The sequence below is a fragment of the Mauremys reevesii genome, linkage group 1 (genome assembly GCF_016161935.1).
Source record: "Mauremys reevesii isolate NIE-2019 linkage group 1, ASM1616193v1, whole genome shotgun sequence".
Taxonomy (NCBI): Eukaryota; Metazoa; Chordata; order Testudines; family Geoemydidae; genus Mauremys; species Mauremys reevesii.
The window spans coordinates 56,810,251-56,829,060 of NC_052623.1; the positions used below are offsets into that span (position 1 = coordinate 56,810,251).

The 18,810-nt window shown below is 40.8% G+C and overlaps 1 protein-coding gene across 22 annotated transcripts in view; it reads right to left on the reverse strand.

Annotated features, from left to right (window-relative positions):
• The window catches only part of SUPT20H (SPT20 homolog, SAGA complex component), a 58,240-nt gene that overhangs the window by 796 nt on the left and 38,634 nt on the right, over window positions 1–18,810 (reverse strand). For 6 of the 22 annotated variants that reach the window (XM_039498589.1, XM_039498558.1, XM_039498597.1 and 3 more), the window contains 9 exons: window positions 18,364–18,481; window positions 15,858–15,966; window positions 15,444–15,602; window positions 13,329–13,641; window positions 11,581–11,735; window positions 8,409–8,464; window positions 6,406–6,552; window positions 1,258–1,363; window positions 555–682 (listed from right to left, as the gene is read on the reverse strand). In XM_039498589.1, the coding sequence (XP_039354523.1) occupies window positions 555–682; window positions 1,258–1,363; window positions 6,406–6,552; window positions 8,409–8,464; window positions 11,581–11,735; window positions 13,329–13,641; window positions 15,444–15,602; window positions 15,858–15,966; window positions 18,364–18,481 (1,291 nt within the window). Of the gene's footprint in view, window positions 1–554; window positions 683–1,257; window positions 1,364–6,405; window positions 6,553–8,408; window positions 8,465–11,580; window positions 11,736–13,328; window positions 13,642–15,443; window positions 15,603–15,857; window positions 15,967–18,363; window positions 18,482–18,810 lie in introns of those variants that run through there. The other 16 variants (XM_039498666.1, XM_039498664.1, XM_039498660.1 and 13 more) reach the window with 13 other exon arrangements.

Here is an 18,810-nt window from a genome sequence, read left to right on the forward strand (position 1 = left end):
CAGTAACTGCAGTAACTCAGCAACTTCAGTAAACATTTTAGTTCAGATGATATATTCAGCATAATACTTAATATGATTTCTCTATTTAAGTCTCCCTCATTCATGCAATATATTTTTGTCCTAATATTGCAATGATGTACTCCCTATATAAATATCAGGATGGATAACATTACTATGTTAAAAGAACGCTTTGCCAGAGCTTCCTTCTTAATGTATTAACGGTAGCTGTGCAATGTGTTTGAATTTAACTAGGCACTCGACATGCTGTTGCTTCAAAATCCTAATGGCACCTGGCCAAGCTTATTTAGTAACGTGCCACAAGCACTCCTTGAATGTTGTCAAATCAGGAAAGTGGATGGCTTTAATGTATAAAAATAAATTCAGTGCTCCAAGTTGATAGAACAAGAGGAATCGGATCTCTCAGTTTAGTTTGCCACACTGCAGCATTTTTAAAATTCCATATGGTATTAGTAAAAGGCTAAAGGGCAGCATTTTTGTTTTTGGAGCTGAGAATTGTATTTTTTTATGCAATCAGAGCGAAGTTGCTGGATTACTTGTATCTGTTGCTGCTGCTGCTGCAAGGCTTGTTGTTGTTGCTGCTGTAAGGCAGAGGAGAGCTGGAGTCTCTGCTGAGGAAGGCTTTGCCCACGTCTGTTCACGGCAGAGCCAAGCTGAGACAACACTACGAAAAGGAGAAGGGGAAAGCAGGCAGGTCAAAGAGGTTGGGTGGAGGTTGTCAGAGTTAGGAAAGGAAGACATAGGAATAGAGTGTAACAGAAAGGGAATCAGTAGAATTAATCTCAAGAGTAAAATCAGAAACAGTGCAGAATAAAGTATACACTGTATAGACACTGTTAGTTGGAACATGCAATTAGATTATGAAGAGCTTGTGGACATGAAACAAATTTCTCATACTGGACTTTAAAGCAGACAGTTTAAAGAAATACTCCTTAATGAAGTTTGGTATGGAAGCTTTGTACAGTTTTGGCAGGAATTGTTCCATGTGATTTAGAGACTATTCAGTTTATGAAACTACCATTCACAAGACAAAGAAGTAGGAAAGTGCATGCTTTTAATTTGCAAGTCAAATTAAGTGTAGCATCTTTTATGTAATCCACACACTGTCATGATAACTTGGTATGTGATTTGCTTTAATTAGAGTAAGGGGAAGGCTTATATTAAACACCAAACTTCATTCCAGTATGAAATTTATCAATGTCACTAAAAAAAACAGAAGGAAACTCTGCCAACACATACCTGCTGCTTGAGGTTGCATAAAGCTCCCTACTCCAGTCAGGTTAATAACAGCAGCTTGCTGGGCAGATAAGGCTTGGTCTTGATTGGCTGGACATTGCTCAGCACTCTGGCAAAAATGAGAAGTTTGATACTTAATTGTGGAACTTTTGTGCCATTGAATGAATAAATTCAAAAAATCAACATGAAAAGATACGAGTATTGCTTTTATTTCTCTTTTAAAAATGCATTCTGCTTTTTATAGTGTTAAATACAGGTAATGGCGTGACTATTCAGATATGTAGAGCAGCCATTATGTGCTCTACACTATAATTTATAGTATACTATAAGCTCTTCTATAATTTTGGATTTTATAACCTGTTTTACATAGATAGGGAATGTTTTCCAGGACATTAGAATTATCTCTGTTCTTTAACAGAAGTCCCATGGCATCTCTGGCGGCACCACAGGCAACCTAGTAGTAATAACTATAGTTTAGATCCAATCAGGTGATACTTCATCTCCTAATTCCACAAGAATCTGTGTTGCACCTGAAATGGTGGTCCACAGGCAAGAATACTAATCACTATAGACCCGAAACTTCAGGGAAAAAAAGTGAAGATATTTACATCTTCAGATTGTGCCATCCTTTATCTTAAAAAACCCCACCCCAATAATATTGTGAAAGCAACAACTTCACTCAAGAACAAAATAACTCCCCCCACCTCCATTCATTTCTTACACAGATTGGATCATGAGGGGATTGATCAAATGTCCGTTGAAATCAATGTGTACTGGATCATGCGCTATACTCGAGTACCCACATGCATAATTCTTTAAGTACACAGATGGAATGAAAATATTGTCTGAGTACATCTTACATAATTCAAACAGACTTGTAACACACCAGGCCAAAAAAAAAAAAAAATTGTAAGAAGGCAGAACTTGTGACTGGGCTGCTAAATTGTCATGAGTTATGCAAGATTTCTTTAAGATAACCATGTTAAATAATCACATGAAAAGAAAACAGAGAAAGAATTCAGCTAAAAATCACTGTACTAAAGAAACAGTGCTATAAGGTTAGGACATGCTGAGGATACTATAAAATGATGGTACCAACCTCTCACCAAAAACCTACAGAAATTTGTGATAAATGTATGTATATTTTGCATAATGGAATAAAAAGTGTTATTTTGATTAATTCTTCACTAAGCACTTAGATTTCAGCTCAATTAATTTACATGCTTGAAAAAATTAAGTTCATAGTTCAGTGTCTGTACGAGGAAATCCTAAGAGTATTGGCTTACTGATCAAAGAACAAAGTAATTACAAACAATAACAAGAGATTCGATGGTTGGATTCCAAGTGCCTTTAGAATACATCTACAGCGGTCTGCTGTCACACCACCACACATAACACCCTTAAAGACCTGTGTGAACAGAGATGACACTGTAGGAAAACTTTTCTGCCATGTGGGATTCCAGGAAACTGCCGTTACCACATACAAGAGCATTTGGGTAAGGTAATATCTTTTATTGGACCAATTTCTGTAGGTGAGAGAAACACGCTTTCAAGCCACACCGAGCTCTTCTTCAGGTCTGGGAAAGGTACTCCCAGCATCACAGCTACACCCATGGTGGAACAGATTGTTTAGCACAAGTAGTTAGCCCATATTGTAAGGGACCATTCAAGGCAGAGGGGCCTGTTACCTCGTAAGTGAGCTTTTGTCAGTCTAATACTTTATGTAGTATTCAGAGCCACCAAGAGGTGAAAGTAAGGCGGTACAGTACGGTATGGCGTACCGGCAAGAGCCAGTACGCTGTGCCGGACTGGACCGGCTTCTCTGGCAGTGATTTAAAGGGCCCAGGGCGCCAGATGCTGCAGGAAGCACCTGGCCCTTTAAATCCCCGCATGACCTCAGCTACCAGAGCCCCGGGAGCCAGGTTCTGGCAGAGATTTAAAGGGCCTAGGGCTCCCTACCCTGGCCTTAGCCCGAGCCCTACCGCCCCGGAGTTGCGGCGGCAGGGCTACTGCGGTGATTTAAAGGGCCTGGGGCTCCGCAGCGGCTGGAGCCCTGGGCCCTTTAATTCGCCCCTGAGCCCTGGGGCTCCCAGCCGCCTCTGCAGTTGGTAGATCCAGGGTGATTTAAAGGCCCTGGAGCTCCCAGCCACAGCCCCGCTCAGGACTCCAGCGTACCGGTAAGTCTTTTAAGTTACTTTCACCCCTGGAGCCACTTTACTGATGGTTCTTCCATACTATTCAAAATAAAATTATTTTAAGACAAACTGAACTAGGTATCTGGGCTGAAGGCAGAGACTAACTAGCACACTCAAGAGGCCTCTGGCCTCAGCAGGAAGACTAGAAAGGAGTTGGTAACTACACTGGCAGATGGGATACAAAGTAGAGCAGACTGTACTTTTCCTTTCCCAAATTGGCCACATTGTGGGCACGGTGAGAACTAAATACTGTACCAGATAGATACAATTTAGGGGAAGGTCTAGATGCCCCAAGGGAAGGAGATTTGGCATATGAGAATGGACTGAGGTTAACTGCTGAACTCTGTTGCAGACTTTTACAAAGAAATCATCTATAAAGATTAATGCCTTTCACAGTGATTGTACTTGCTGCCTCAGCTTTCCATCTGTCTACAATCATCCAAGATTACAATCTACAATTTTAGGGCCAAATGGAGCCCTACCCTTCGCTAGCACAAAAATCCCAACTCAATTGAAACGGCTAGGGCATAAGCCAACCGCTGACTGACAGGGTTAGGAAGAAACTTCGGTTATTCTACAGTAGCGGGTTTCATGTGTATTCCTCTAAAGCAGCTGGTACTGGTCACTAAGGCTTGGCTACACTTGCGAGTTACAGCGCAACAAAGCAGCCCCGGGCGCCCTAGCTCACTCCCCGTCCACACTGGCAAGGCACATAGAGCGCTCTGACTCCGCAGCTACAGCGCTGCTGGTACTCCACCTTGGTGAATGGAATGTTTGCTGCGCGCCCCCGCTGGAGCGCTGCGGTGCCAGTGTGAACGAAGTGTTGCGTTACTGCGCTGTGATCAGCCTCCAGAAACGTCCCGTAATCCCCTTAAGTGGCTACTCTTGTCATTGTTGTGAAATTGGCTGCAGGAATGCGGAAATGCCCTTTCAAAGCTCCATTTCGGAGAAGCCGGCTGCTTATCAGTGCCGAGAAAAGCAAACATTTACTGTTTGCTTTGAGTGAGTGAGAGAGAAGTGGGGTGAAGAGGAGGGTCTGAACTTACAGGACAGCATGCTGACACACTCTCAGCACCCCAAAAACCCAATCTCTCTCCCCCCACGTACTCACAACACATTCCCTGTCACACTCCACCCCATCCCCCATTTGAAAAGCACGTTGCAGTCACTTGCATGGTGGGATAGCTGCCCATAATGCACTGCTCCCAATGCCGCTGCAAATGTGGCCACACCAGTGCGCTGAAGCTGTCAGTGTGGACAGACTGCAGCGCTTTCCCTACTGCGCTCTACGAAGGCGGATTTAACTCTCAGCGCTCTACATCTGCAAGTGTAGCCATGCCCTAAGAATGGGGACAGTGGACTAACTGGAACACTACTCTGATGCAGCATGGCAATTCCTGTGCTGTGGTTCTGTGTAGGGAGGAGCAAGAACACTCTTCCCTCACCTACTGAATGGCTTCTGTCCACATTAGTGCAGGATGGTGCAAGGCCAGGTTATCTGCCATGTCAAAAAATCACCAGTCTGCAAAGGGACAGAGGAGCCAGCTATAACTACAACCTATGTATAGCAGTGGCAACAAAGTGACTGCACTCTTCACGAGGCTTCCTTTCTCCTTAACCTGACTGAGACCTTTTGTGTAAAGGCCCATTTACTTGTTGTTCTGGAGAAAAGGAGAGATACCATTTAATCCATGCATTGTAACTGACACAGAAAACTGCTACAATCTTCCAACTGATCCTGTAACCTTTGAAGGACTCTCAGACATATCTAAATTTCTACAACATTCAGAGATCCCGTTCCTCACAAGTAACTAACAACCTGTCAGTTGTCAATGAAATGTTTAGTAAACAAAGTTTTAAATAAGATTTTATTAGCCCTGTCTTCATGGAGAAATAAATGGATGAGAAATCCGATACCTTAAAATCAGCTCTTTTTTAAGTCATAGAAAAAAAGTTATGTTTATTTAAAATGCTAAGTTTCCAATACTCTGTAACTAAAAGCCTGCTTACCCGACATGCATGTGAATGTTAAAAAACAAAATTCTCTTCTGATCTGAAACGAACAATTTTTAGGCCAAAGAGGAAATGTTTCTGACAAAGTTAAAAGGGGAGTCAAAGTGGAGTTTAGAATGCAATGGGTCTTTCCACTTTCATTATACTATATGAATGCTTATTTCAATTTAAGGCTAGCGAATTCATACAAACCTATGCAGCTGACATCCTCTAGTAAATGTGTAAGGCATAATATGAACCACCAGAGGGCTACACTCTCTTTGCCAGTTCTTTGCTAACTAAAACAAAGTTAAGCAATAGAGGAATTGTTAGAAGCAAACCATAATGGTCTTTTCAGTATTGGAATGACTACAGAGCTGAAAGGACAGTAGACTAACTGGGAAACACAACTTATTTTTATATTCCTAGATCTTGTAAAAGGAGAAATTATGAATGACTTTTACCATCCAAAAATAGATCCTCGCTATTTAGTAAACTAGAATTGTTCATTTCCTCTTCCTTTAAACAACTACTCCAATCAACCATTCACCACCTGAAAGGTATAATCCAGGGTTTCCCAAACAGGGGTCGCCGCTTCTGTAGGGAAACCCCTGGCGGGCCGGGCCGGTGTGTTTACCTGCTCCGTCCGCAGGTCCGGCCGATCGCGGCTCCCACTGGCCGCGGATCGCTGCTCCGGGCCAATGGGAGTTGCTGGAAGTGGCGGCCAGTAAGTCCCTTGGCCCGCGCCGCTTCCAGCAGCTCCCAATGGCCTGGAGCAGCGATCCGGGGCCAGTGGGAGCCGCGATCAGCCGGACCTGCGGACGGGGCAGGTAAACAAACCGGCCCGGCCCACCAGGGGCTTTCCCTACAGAAGCAGCGACCCCTGTTTGAGAAACCCTGGTATAATCATTTGTGAGTAAACTATGCGGCTCAACAGTTTTCCAATGTATTTCTGAACTCTTACTGAGGGTAACTGGCACACCTGTTCTCCCTGTTGCTGCGGACTAGAGGTTGCAGGCTGCTGGGACTGCTGCTGTGGAGAGAACTGTGAGAGCTGCTGCTGCTGCTGTTGCTGCTGAAGTGGGTTGAAAATAAGTGAACCACCAGGAAGCTGTTTCAGATTAAAAACAAAAGACATAATTCAATCACATTCATGAGCCTGCCATTCTCCGGGGATGAGCACAAATAAAGATCTAGATATTAAATTACTTCTTGCAGATACTTTAAAAATGCGGCTGTTTTTGAAAAGGCTTCATTTTTCAGAAATAGAGTCTGCATAAGTTGTAGCCCTACATTCCTAGGGAGAAAAGTATATTATTATCATTGTTCTTTTGAAATACAATTGTGCAGATTTTACACATCGCTAATAAAAATGTAGGTTAATGGATACCTGTAACATCAGAATACTTCATTAATTCCATGTTTAAACCATTTTATTTTATTTGGATGAAGGCTTCCTAGTAGTAAATTGTGGAGAATCTGATGCAACAGATATTAATTAAATATGGGGCCTGTTTCCTCTTGCTTACATCAGTTTTACCAACTGCACTGATTTCAGCTGAATTATTCTTGATTTATAACAGTGTAAGAGAGAGGAGCTTCAAGAGCATAGCCTGAAATGACAGCCTTAGGTGTAATGTAAATACAAGCATTTCACTAATACCTTCATAATCACACACACATACCAAAAACTGTTACTGCAATATGAAGGTTAAACAATTAAACTCTCAAGGAAGACAAGAAATGTAAAAAAGTTAAGATTCCAACAGCAAAGTTAAATTAGCATACAAAATCCTCCATGGTTTCTAATATATATTTTAAAACAAACAGTGTGATAGCAAGCTGCACATTTAACCAGAGTCCATATACAGATATAAATTTGACTTGTGCATTTGTGAACTGCATTGAGTTTAACTGTGCAACATGACTCTTAATTGCAACCTGTGCAACCTGACTCTTACATTTCATTTCCCAGTGGCACATCCCCATGTCTACTAAATCCACTATATTCTGTATAAGTGGCACAAAGTGGACTTAAAACAGCTGACTACAGTCAGTGGAGAATTCCCTCCTAGGCAGAGGAACTCTCCTCTGACACAGCTGTCTCCTGTGCGACCCACACCCCATGCTCCTGGGCAGCAGGGAGTACAGGAAAGCAGCATGGGGGATCAATCCTACTCTAAGGTTCCTGAAGGATCTTGCACCACTGGTGTAATTTAGAGCTGCCCCTCTGCAGCTCTAACTTGTGCTGGACCAGACAGCTGCCCCCCACCCCGCCCTGCATTTGATCAGAGCTCAGATGCAATCAACAATTTTCCTCCTTGGGTTTTATTTTTTGTTTAAATTAAAGAGGTTTATTCAGAGTTTGTAAACTCCTTGTCTGGAACTATTTGTGTTGCATAGCTTTCTATTTCCGATAGTAGAGACTGCAAGTTCCTTGTATCAACTAGTGAACCAGCTGCACACGCATAGTTCATCTTTCTTAAGACCTATGCTGGTTAATTTACAGGGGATTTCTATTGCACTGTTAATTTTGCAGTTTTCAAACAATCGTAACTAAAAATGAAAACTACTTTTCAGTGAAAGCAAAAGCAAAGGCTGAAAAATGGGATTTTTTTATTATGCAATTAGCCACTTGAATTCAAGTTTCAAAATTTCACTATTTCTACAGCTTATTTTATGTCATTGAAGACTGGTTGATTTGTTAGTGGGGGAAGGATGGCCTCAGGTTTGCTGTTTTATAGACTGATTTTAGTTATCTTTTAAGGCACCTATTCTCTTAGCATAGCCCTTTTCTTGTCTTATGCATTCAAATTAAAATAATAAAACGAAACATTTACAATAAGTGGCATGTCTCGGAACACCTGGCTCCAAGGAACTGGAGGTCTACGTGACCAAAAGCACTAATCAACACATCCATATAGAATTATGCAAACAATTATTAATGTGTCCAAATACATTAATTACCTGTAGTAGATTTAAGGGTCGAAGACCTGAAGCATTTTTTAAACCAAAAGGGCTGCCTGTTAATTAAAAGTAGGCAACCATTACTTAGTTAGATGCACATCATCAAATCAAATACATCACATCACACCATGCCAATGGGATTATTTCTAAATACTCCAAGCTTGCAGCATGGCAAGGTTAAGTTTTACACTTAAACAGAATATTGTATTTTCTCTGTAGAGCTGTAAATTGCACGATTATACAGACGCAGCTCAGGGGAACAGATTGATTAGAAAGGAAGTTCTATCAGTATTAAACATGGTACACTGCAAATACTACTACTGTGTTTGGACAAGATAAAGTATGCAGAGAGCATCCTCCCAGATGTTCTGTAGTTCTTCCTCTATTTTTAAAATACATTACAGTTTGCATCCCAAACACGGACATGTCTGGAATCCCAATGAAACAGCAGTTACTGATAGCTGCATTAGAGAAAGGAAAATATTGAAATGCTGCAAATTATAATGGCTTTTTTTGAAAATCTCCAAGTCCAAAAGCATTTCTGAGAGGATAAACATCTAACAAACATTAGGTGTTTTTCTGTCCTGTTTTCAAAAAGGTTGGAGCCTAAGAACTTAAACACTTCTCATTTATGAATGTTGAAGCATATTGATTTCTACGGTAATATTTTATGGCAGGTAAGAAGCTAAAAACATACTTAAATTAAAACACAGTCTAGTAAAAGAATAAGGGCCTGAAGCACTAAAGTGTGGGTCCTCTTCCTAAATTCTGGGATGTTTTCATATTTTACTTTTCTTCTAGTAGTGATGATTGCCATAGTCACTTTTGAACTTGCAACGTAACCTACCTCAGAAATTCCCCCGCTGGGTGATCCAAATGTATAACCAGATATATAATGCATCTTCCTAACCTAGCCTAGGGTTGCTAGGTGTTCGGTTTTTGACTGGAACGCCCGGTCAAAAAGGGACCCTGGTGACACCAGTCAGCACCACGGGGCTAAGGCAGGCTTCCTGCCTGCTGTAGCTCCGCGCAGCTCCTGGAAGCAGCAGCATGTCCCCGCTCAGGGCTCCTAGGTGTAGAGGCAGCCAGGGGCTCCACACACTTCCCCCACTCCAAGCACCAGCTCCGCAGCGCCTACTAGCCAGGAACCGCGAATGGGAGCTGCGAGGGCGGTGCCTTAGGACGGGCAGCACGCAAAGCTGCCTGGCCATGCCTCAGTGTAGGAGCCGGAGAGGGGATATTCCGCTGCTTCCGGGAGCCTCCTGAGGTAAGCAATGCCCGAAGCTGCACCCCCTCCTGTGCCCCAACCCCCTGTCCCAGCCCTGAACCCCCTCCCGCCCTTTGTACCCCTCAATCCCAGCCCAGAGCACCCTCCTGTACCCTTAACCCCTCCTCACCAGCCCCTACACCCCCACCCAGAGCCCTCACCCCCCGGCGCCCCAACCTCCTGCCCTGATCTCCCTCCCATACTCCAAACTCTTCATCCCAGCCTGGAGCACCCTCCTACACCACAAACCCCTTATCCCCAGCCCCACCTCAGAACCTGCACCCCCAGTCAGAGCCCTCACATCCCCCTGCACTAGTCTGGAGCCCTCTCCCGCGCCCTGAACTCCTCATAGACTCATAGACTTTAAGGTCAGAAGGGACCATTATGATCATCTAGTCTGACCTCCTGCTGGCCCCACCCTGGAGCCTGCAGCCCCAGCCAGAGACCTCACTCCTTCCGCACCCCAACCCCTGGAGCCAGCCCGGTGAAAATGAGTGAGTGACTAAGGGTGGGGAAAGCAAGCGATGCGGGGGGGGGAGGGGGAGGGATGGAGTGAGTGAAGAAAGAGTGGGGCCTCGGATGAGGGGCAGGGCAAGAGTGTTCGGTTTTGTGCGAGTAGAAAGGTGGCAACCCTAACCTAGTCCCTTAAGATAACTGCTTCAGACACACTCAACCTCAGCTGACCTAGGGACTACGAATGTAGAGATTATCCCCAAATTCAGTGAGGCCTACATCCTAGAAGGAATTTAGGTGCCAGCAGCTCAGATTTAGGTGCCACTGCAATCTACAACACCAGCCCCTGTCAGCTGCCATCTAAACGTAAAAGTTGCCTAGGCATCTAAGTTTCTGCCTCTCGTCATGCAGACCTCACATATGTTGCACACCTCTGCCCCAGTGTGATCTGCAAACCAGGAAAAGAGAGGCAAGCAAATGCCTATCTTGCCTTTGGGCCTGATCCAAACATACTCAGAACACACCTGCCGGATCAGGCTCCATTCAGAATCCAGAAGTGGCAGGGCCACCTCACTTATAACTTCTAGCACAGTGGTTACAGCACTCACCTGGGATGTGGGAGACCTGGGTTCATTCTCCTCTCTGCCTGAGGGCTAGAAAAGATTTGAACACAGGTTTCCCACCTCTCAGGAGAGTGCTCTAACCAGAGAACTGTGTTATTCTGATGTGGGCTCACCCTCAGTCTCTCCAGTTGAGGCTGTTCACTTTGGATAAATAGTCACTGGGCCAGAGAATGACTCTACTGCCTGGCAGATAGCACACTTACCCAGGTGGTGGCTAACCCTGGGTCCAGTCCCCATGCTCCAATGACTCTATAATTATTTATCCACAGTGAAACAGCTTTGACAGGAGAGACTAAGGCAGACTCATAGCAGAACGTCCCAAAGCCTAGTGGTTAAAGACATGGAAGACCCCCTCTTCAAATCCCTTCTCCCCATCAGTTGGGATGGGAATGGAACCTGGGTCTCCCACATTCTGGATGAGTGTTATCTCCACTGGGCTACCACCTCTTCTCCCCTCCAGGGAGGGGTTTAAGACAAACTCCTCTCATCAGACTCTCCCATTGGCTAGTTAGGCAGCTTCCCATCTAGTATGCTGGCTTTTGTGGATCCCATTCTTAGGCACTTATTTTCCCCCTTCATTGCATAGGGAGTCTAGGTGCCTAACTTAGGCCTTGTGGATGTTCAATGTTGTTCTTGTGATTTGCTAGGCACCTGAGTGTTGCAATGCCTAAGTCCCTTTGTGGATTCAAGCCTGAATGTACACACTACCCATTCATTGGTGCAGAGAAATTCTTGTTGAACTCTTCTGCCCACTGTGGTTAAAGGGCTTTTGCTATTTAACCTGATCAGAATGTTGCTCATGACAGCTTTTTAGCCGATTCATACTAACCTGCTTGAGAGGCAGACTGCATTGCAGCTGGCAGTGCACTTGGCACCAGACCTCCTGATGGTAAAATGCCACTCAGATTTATACCTGCAGGGGTTATGGCACCAGTATTACACCCCAGCATAGGGTTTGAGCCACTCATCAATGTCTGTGCTCCACTGTAGAAGAGGAAAGAAAACACATTAAATCCAAGTGGTACAAATGTGTGTGAACAACTAGAATTTTGCCTTCCAGTCTTTGACAACACAATCAACAGTTCACTCTAAATGAGGTTATATTTAAGGTGACTGATCAGAACAACATTTATAGTCACCCTATTGATTAATTCATCACAAACTAACATTAAATGAACGTTACAGCTGAGTGTGAAACGTGCTATGTGTTCTCCACAACCCGGACATTTAGAAAAACACATAAAGGAGTATCATAAAGTACCTAGGATTTGGAATATATAGGTCCATATCCTACCCTTGTTCTGTGCACAGAACTCACTGTGATATCAATGATCACGGGAAGAATAAAGTGTACAGGTTCTTTTATTCTAAGCCTGCAGTGTTTCCAAATACAAAGACTAACACAACTTTAAATACAGCAGCTCTGACAGGACATAAAAGCTGGAGAGCAGGCTCATGTTTTCCTTCAGCAAGTTGAAAAAATTTGTTTAATGGATTTGGAGTGATGAGTTGCTGCTGGAGAGTTCATATGAGTAATTCACACATCTGACATGGTTAGGGTGCACTCTGTGTTTTACACAGCAGACAGCGAAAGCTACTTTAGGTTAATAGAAATCTACCTTGGTTATAACAGAATAAATTCCACTGTTGGCAGAAGTGCTTTTAAAAAATACAGAATAAAATTTAAGTCTCAGAATAAGTGTAAAAATGCTTAATAAAGTTAAGTACTCATAAATCAAATTCACTGATGTTCCATTTAATAGGCAACAGATTTAAAACAAACAAAAAGAAGTATTTTTTTATACAACGCACAGTCAACCTGTTGAACTCTTTGCCAGAGGATGTTGTGAAGGCCAAGACTATAACAGCGTTCAAAAAAGAACTAGATAAATTTATGGAGGATAGGTCCATCAATGGCTATTAGCCAAGATGGGCAGAGATGGTATCCCTAGTCTTTGTTTGCCAGAAGCTGGGAATGGGCGACAGGGGATGGATCACTTGCTGATTACCTGTTCTCTTCATTTCCTCTGGGGCACCTGGCATGGGCACTGTCGGAAGACAGTATAGTAGGCTAGATGGACCTTTGGTCTGACCCAGTATGGCCATTCTTAAGTTCTTATTATAAAAATTTTACACACAGTGTTTCACTCACAGGGGCTTTTACACAGAATTTTGTCTAATTATTTTTAATTTGGAATGGTTTGCATATTCCATCTCCTCTCATAATGATTAATAAAAAGATAACATTCAAGTGGAAAAATTGTAAGAACAAAATCTCAAGAGCTATCATAGTTTTTGTAGCTAGGTAAGCACTAGTGTAATTAAACCCTATACATCTTTCAAACTGAAAGTACACAGTTCAGTGGTTCTCATTCAACTTCATCAGCATTCAAATACTGGGTTTCTTCTGTTTGAGCACCTCCCAAAACTGCATTAACTGAATTATGCCATTACAGGGTGAAACGATACATTTCCATTGGACATCTTGAATAAAACCTGGCTTAACGAATATTGAACATTTCTGTAAATCAACATAAGGCAGGTTGTTAAGAAGCCACTAAAATAAAGTGAACTTACCACACAGAGCCCACTACATTGATGAAGTTAAGTCCTGCAGGGTTTGCCATGACCTGGGTGGAGGTGGTTCCTGTAGTAATGGATGTTACCATGGTGGAAAGAGGAATGGTCATTACAGGCAATGCCTGGCTCAGAGACATTTGCTGCTGAGCAAACGGGGTTAACAAAGTGGGCTGAGGGGTGAAGCCTGAATCTTGGGGAGTAGGGGTGGCAGAAGGGGTAATAGGAGTTGAGCTCTGAGCGTCAGGAGGGTGTGGGGTCGATGAAGGGGTGTTGGTTGGAGTAGGAGTAGATGGTTTAGGAGTTCCAGACCCTGCTCATTGAGAAAAATAAAAAGTGCTAGTTTGTTATAAAAGGCCAGTCCTTTTGTAAAATAAGGTTAATGGAATCTTATTTAGCACTGACAATTTGTTCCAGTTTTTTAAAGCAGTAAACTGCAAGTGTTAATTTCTACACATGACACACGAGTGTTGCTGCACTCGCTCATTATTAAAGATGCAGTATATCACACAGCCAGCCCATTGCCATGCTTAACTCTTTAACCAAAACATAAATTTGTATCGTCCATTAAGCCCTTTTAAAATTTATAGTGCACTAAATCATGACTCTGTTGGAAATATTTTTAAGTCAATGTAGTACAATTTTTTGAGTGACCATTTTAACCCAGTTAATGGTTTTGGTTCTAAAATGTCAAATACATAGGTTGTATGTACTGTCTGTACAACAGCATCATGCTAAAACATATGGAAAACAACAGATTCAACAAACAACAGATAACAGCTTCAGTGATCAAATGGGGTCAAAGGTAACCATCTAAATTCTATCAAATAGATATCGATAACTGTATTTGCCAGATTTCAGTCAAATCCCAAAAGAGAAAATAAAGTAAATGCTTTTTGCAGGAGATAATACTGCATCTTTAAAAGTTACTGTGTAATTCCTTCCGCTTAATGTAGAATGTATAGATAAATTTGTTGTGAATGCAGTATGCACAGTTTAACAATAGAAAAAACAAAAAACAGAAAAAGTAAAAAAACCCAAAAGCTCTTGAGGTGTTCTCTTTTTTAGCTTTCATGTCCTGCAGAAAGAAAGGAAAGAAATGTGAATGTCCAAAAGCTGTGACCAGAGCTTTACTTACAGTAACAACTGTGTGCAGTAGATTTACATAATCCATACGAGCAACATAAAAAAGGTGTGAATAGAACTGTTAGAAAATTTACAAAATCTTTCTTATGTTTTTCTTTGTGCAAAACAAGAAGGCAGAAAAATTTACACCTTTTGAGCTATCCAGAAGATTTTAAACTATTTAATGCAAAAAACAAAGTATATCACTGTGCAGCATATGGAAATGTTCAGTGTGCAATTATTCATTAAAAAAATGGAAAACTATAGCTGTGGTTTCTTTTGCTGTACAAATCTGTTCATGAAAGGCCTCAAGACGCATATTTTAAAAATTGTTTATGATCTATAATTACAATAATCCTGTCATCCTTAATTAAAAAAAATCAAACTTAGATGTCACTCATTGTAGAAAATTACATTTTAACACCTTACATTATGGTGCTATAATAATCATTATTACACTTTAGTAATCAGCAATGATTTGTAAAACAGTGTTGGAGTGTTTTAAAAAATCATCTCATAGTTTATTGTATCACCACCTTGGGACTGATCAGGTTATATACATACATAGAGATACAACTGTACCAGCTCCTATGACATTTAAAAAGAATCAGTTGCTTAAATTATGTAAATGCAAATTGGTCTCATATACTGTTATTTTTACACTGGAGGAAAGAACCACACTTTGGAATCTTATATTGTCACATTAGCTATCAGGCTTTTTAAAAAAAGAGAATCATACTGGTCGCATAAAATGTATAAAAACGTATACACAAAGGGTGCATACATATATATATATACAGAAAAACAAACACAATTACAGTAAACATAAAATACATACAGTCAACAAGAGACCTGCCTGAAGCTTTGCACAACTTATACAATTTAGAGTACACTGTACATTTAAGTTTCACTATTCCACTGGTTAAGTTTATCTCAAGAAGCATTATGCAAAAGCCTAAGATTTAATGGAGAATTTAGTTCGTGACTCACTTTGTGAAGAGCTCGCAGGAGACATGGCAGCTGGAGAAAGCATGCTAACTTGACTAAGATCCATAGACTGTTTCCGAGAAAGACTGGGAGGCTTAGAAGGAGGAGGAGGAGTTGGGGATTTTAGGTGGCCACTTGACTGCTGTGGACTAAAAATATTACCTGAAAAAGCACAATTAACAGACGTTATGGTTCTGTGGAGGAACGTTAGAATATTTTCCATTATATACATCCTTGAACAATACTGTTTAATCAGAAAGCAGTAAGATCAGCTTTGAAAAACGCTCTCCATGACCTACAGAGGTAAAGTTTTTACATTATAGTTAAAGTTATTACATTAAGTAGTTAAACCTCACACTTCAAAATAAGGGAAACAGACAGGAGGAGGGAGACGATAAAAAGCTAAAAAGTATTTACCTGAAGAACTACTTCCTGAACTTGAAGGTAGTTTGATGGGAGGAGGTCGATGTTTTACACCTTTCCCCAATACTGAAGACTGCACGGACCCTGATAGACTCTCTGGCTGCTAAGAAGAAACAGAAATTCAAGATATATTAGTCCAATCTGAGATCACATCATACATGCTAGAAATAAGTAACTATTAGAATTCTAAAGTAAAGCAATTTTCAGGAAGTCGTCTCCCTTTGTGGGAGACATTAGAAACACAATCTGTGATCCTTTTCAGATGCAGTTTTTGTCAGAAGAGGCCTCCAAACCGCTGGCAAAATTAAAATAAAACAAACAATGGGAATTATATTGTTTCATTCCCTATCCTGAATTCATTGCTAATGACATCCCAGGAATAGAAGAATGACAGACATACTCTTGAGAGAAAGGAAAACTTGGTCTTACCGATAAATTTATCTGTCAGTCCTGACCCACTCGGGATTCAGGGTACAGAATCAGAGTATGAGAACATGAATATAAATACTTGGGTGAAATCCTGGCTCCACTGAAACTGATGGAAGTTTTGCGATGATTGCACTATTATATTTAGAATGAAGGTGTTCTGCTTTTTGTTTTTACCAATTACAAACAGAATTTTTTAAGATGAATTAATAAAGTTCAAGTATTGCCTTACAGCTATTCAAATGTGTAGTCCTGAATTACAAATGGCAGGCTACCTAGAAGTTGGCTGTAATTGCCTCTAGATCCATGCAACTACTAATTCAGATTGTCAGACAATCTGTTTCAGGGAAAACACATTTACAGGTAAAGGCCAAATATTTAATTTACATGCCTGGAGTATAAATTCAGAATAAAAGAAGTATTATAAACATAGTGTCTATGCTTTCAGGTTCAGGCAGATGACAAAACACACAGAAGACAATATCAGATATACAACTTCAAAAACTCAATTTATTATTTGCAAATTTATTTTTCTTATTCTTAATAAAATTAGTGCTTGATATTTTCCTTCCCTGTCAAAGGAGTCAAAAGACTGTGACAGAGGAAATTAAGTCAGCCTTCTTCAGTGCCCTAGAAAAAACACCTAATTAACAATAAAATTAACCACAACACTACAAAAAGTTAGAAGAGTAATTTCAAAAGTTTTCTTAGCTGAATTATGGTTCCTTTGAAGTTCTTTTCAAGTTGGGCACACATGCTAAGAGCTGATGCTTAGCTCTTTGTATTTTACAGAGTATACAATTGTGTGGTCTTTAATGGCTCTGAAAAGCAAACAGACACCATTCTCCTTTTATGCGCTTCTATTTTTTTCTTTAAAAATCCTTTAAGTGCCCGTTGATGATAACCCTAAAGACTTAGTTTTTATTTTTACTTTTTCAAACTCTTTTCTTCACTACTCAAGATAACTGCTTTACCATCCACAGAGGATTAGATAGTCAAAAAAGAAGGTGATCTGTTGCTTCCTTGCTATGACTCTGCTGACTCTGGCAGAACTTAGTTCATGGCTAACAAACTGGACAGCTTTATTTATCTATTTAAAAAGAAGGGATGCCATAGGGGAGAACATAGATAGCCAGGAGGAATGGACCAAAAAAGCAGCAAATGCTAGCTGAAGTAAAAAAAGAACTAGAGTAGTGGGATCAATCTAAAATGCTCAGCAGAGATAACAAAACACATAGCCTGATGGGTCCATCAGCACCAAACTTTCAGCTATGGGAATTCCTGCCAGACATGCACAGAGGAATACACCCCAAGAGCACATATCCCTTAGAACAGGGGTAGGTAACCTATGGGAAGCACGCCAAAGGTGGCACGTGAGCTGATTTTCAGTGGCATTCACACTGCCCGGGTCCTGGCCAGCGGTTCAGGGGGCTCTACACTTTAATTTAATTTTAAATGAAGCTTCTTAAACATTTTAAAAACCTTATTTACTTTACATACAAAAAGTTTAGTTATATATTATAGACTTATAGAAAGAGACCTTCGAAAAACATTAAAATGTTATTACTGGCACATGAAACCTTAAATTAGAGTGAATAAATAAAGACTCGGCACATCACTTCTGAAAGGTTGCTGACCCCCTGCCTTAGAAGGATGTTGTCATTTTGAAATCTAATAAAAAAAACTCCAAACCATTTTTATGAGGAGTTAACAGTTCAGGCACTATGCCTGCCTCCAAGTTCCCTTGCCAATTTTTAGACTGGTTTTAGAACTGTATTTTCCTGTCTTTAAAAATGCTTTTCTCTGCTCTGCTGCTGTATGAAAGACCTAGATAAACTGAAAAAATGGACTATAGCAAATCACTGAAACTGACTATACATAGCATTTCAAAGACCCAACATTTAAAAAAAAAATCTCAGAAAAACATTTTTCTCTAATCTCTTCCATTACAGACTTGTAATAATAGTAGGTTTAAAAACTTCAGACAGATGTTTGTTCTTTGAGTCCCTTTAGGGAACTGTAATTACTCAATAAGCAATTGTAAATGTAAGAAAGAAACATTGAGCAAACTCACTTCCATTTCCTTCCCCGGAGAAAGATGACTTAGGTTGACTGATCCACCTGAATTATGAACCATCTTCACTGGACATTTAGCTTCACTTTGAACTAGTTCCTGGTATTGGTTCACTACCCTGAAATACACCACTAAAGACTTCAGCACAGGATTTGAAAAAGCATTAACAATTTTGCACTATTTTTAACATTACACTGTTTGTTCGAGATGTAGATTAACTTTATTATATTCTACATTTTCTTTGCCTACTTACTACTGTTTCACTATTCTGAAATGTAAACTGCAAGCACTTAGATAAAATGGTTTGAATTGTGATTCAGTTTTACTTTAAACTTCAGTAAATTGATCTGCAACATAATAACACTGTATAGAAATATAAACTCCCTTACAGAGACAGCTGATACCACAATATTTTAATTTTTTCTATCAGTTTGAAGAATAAAATAT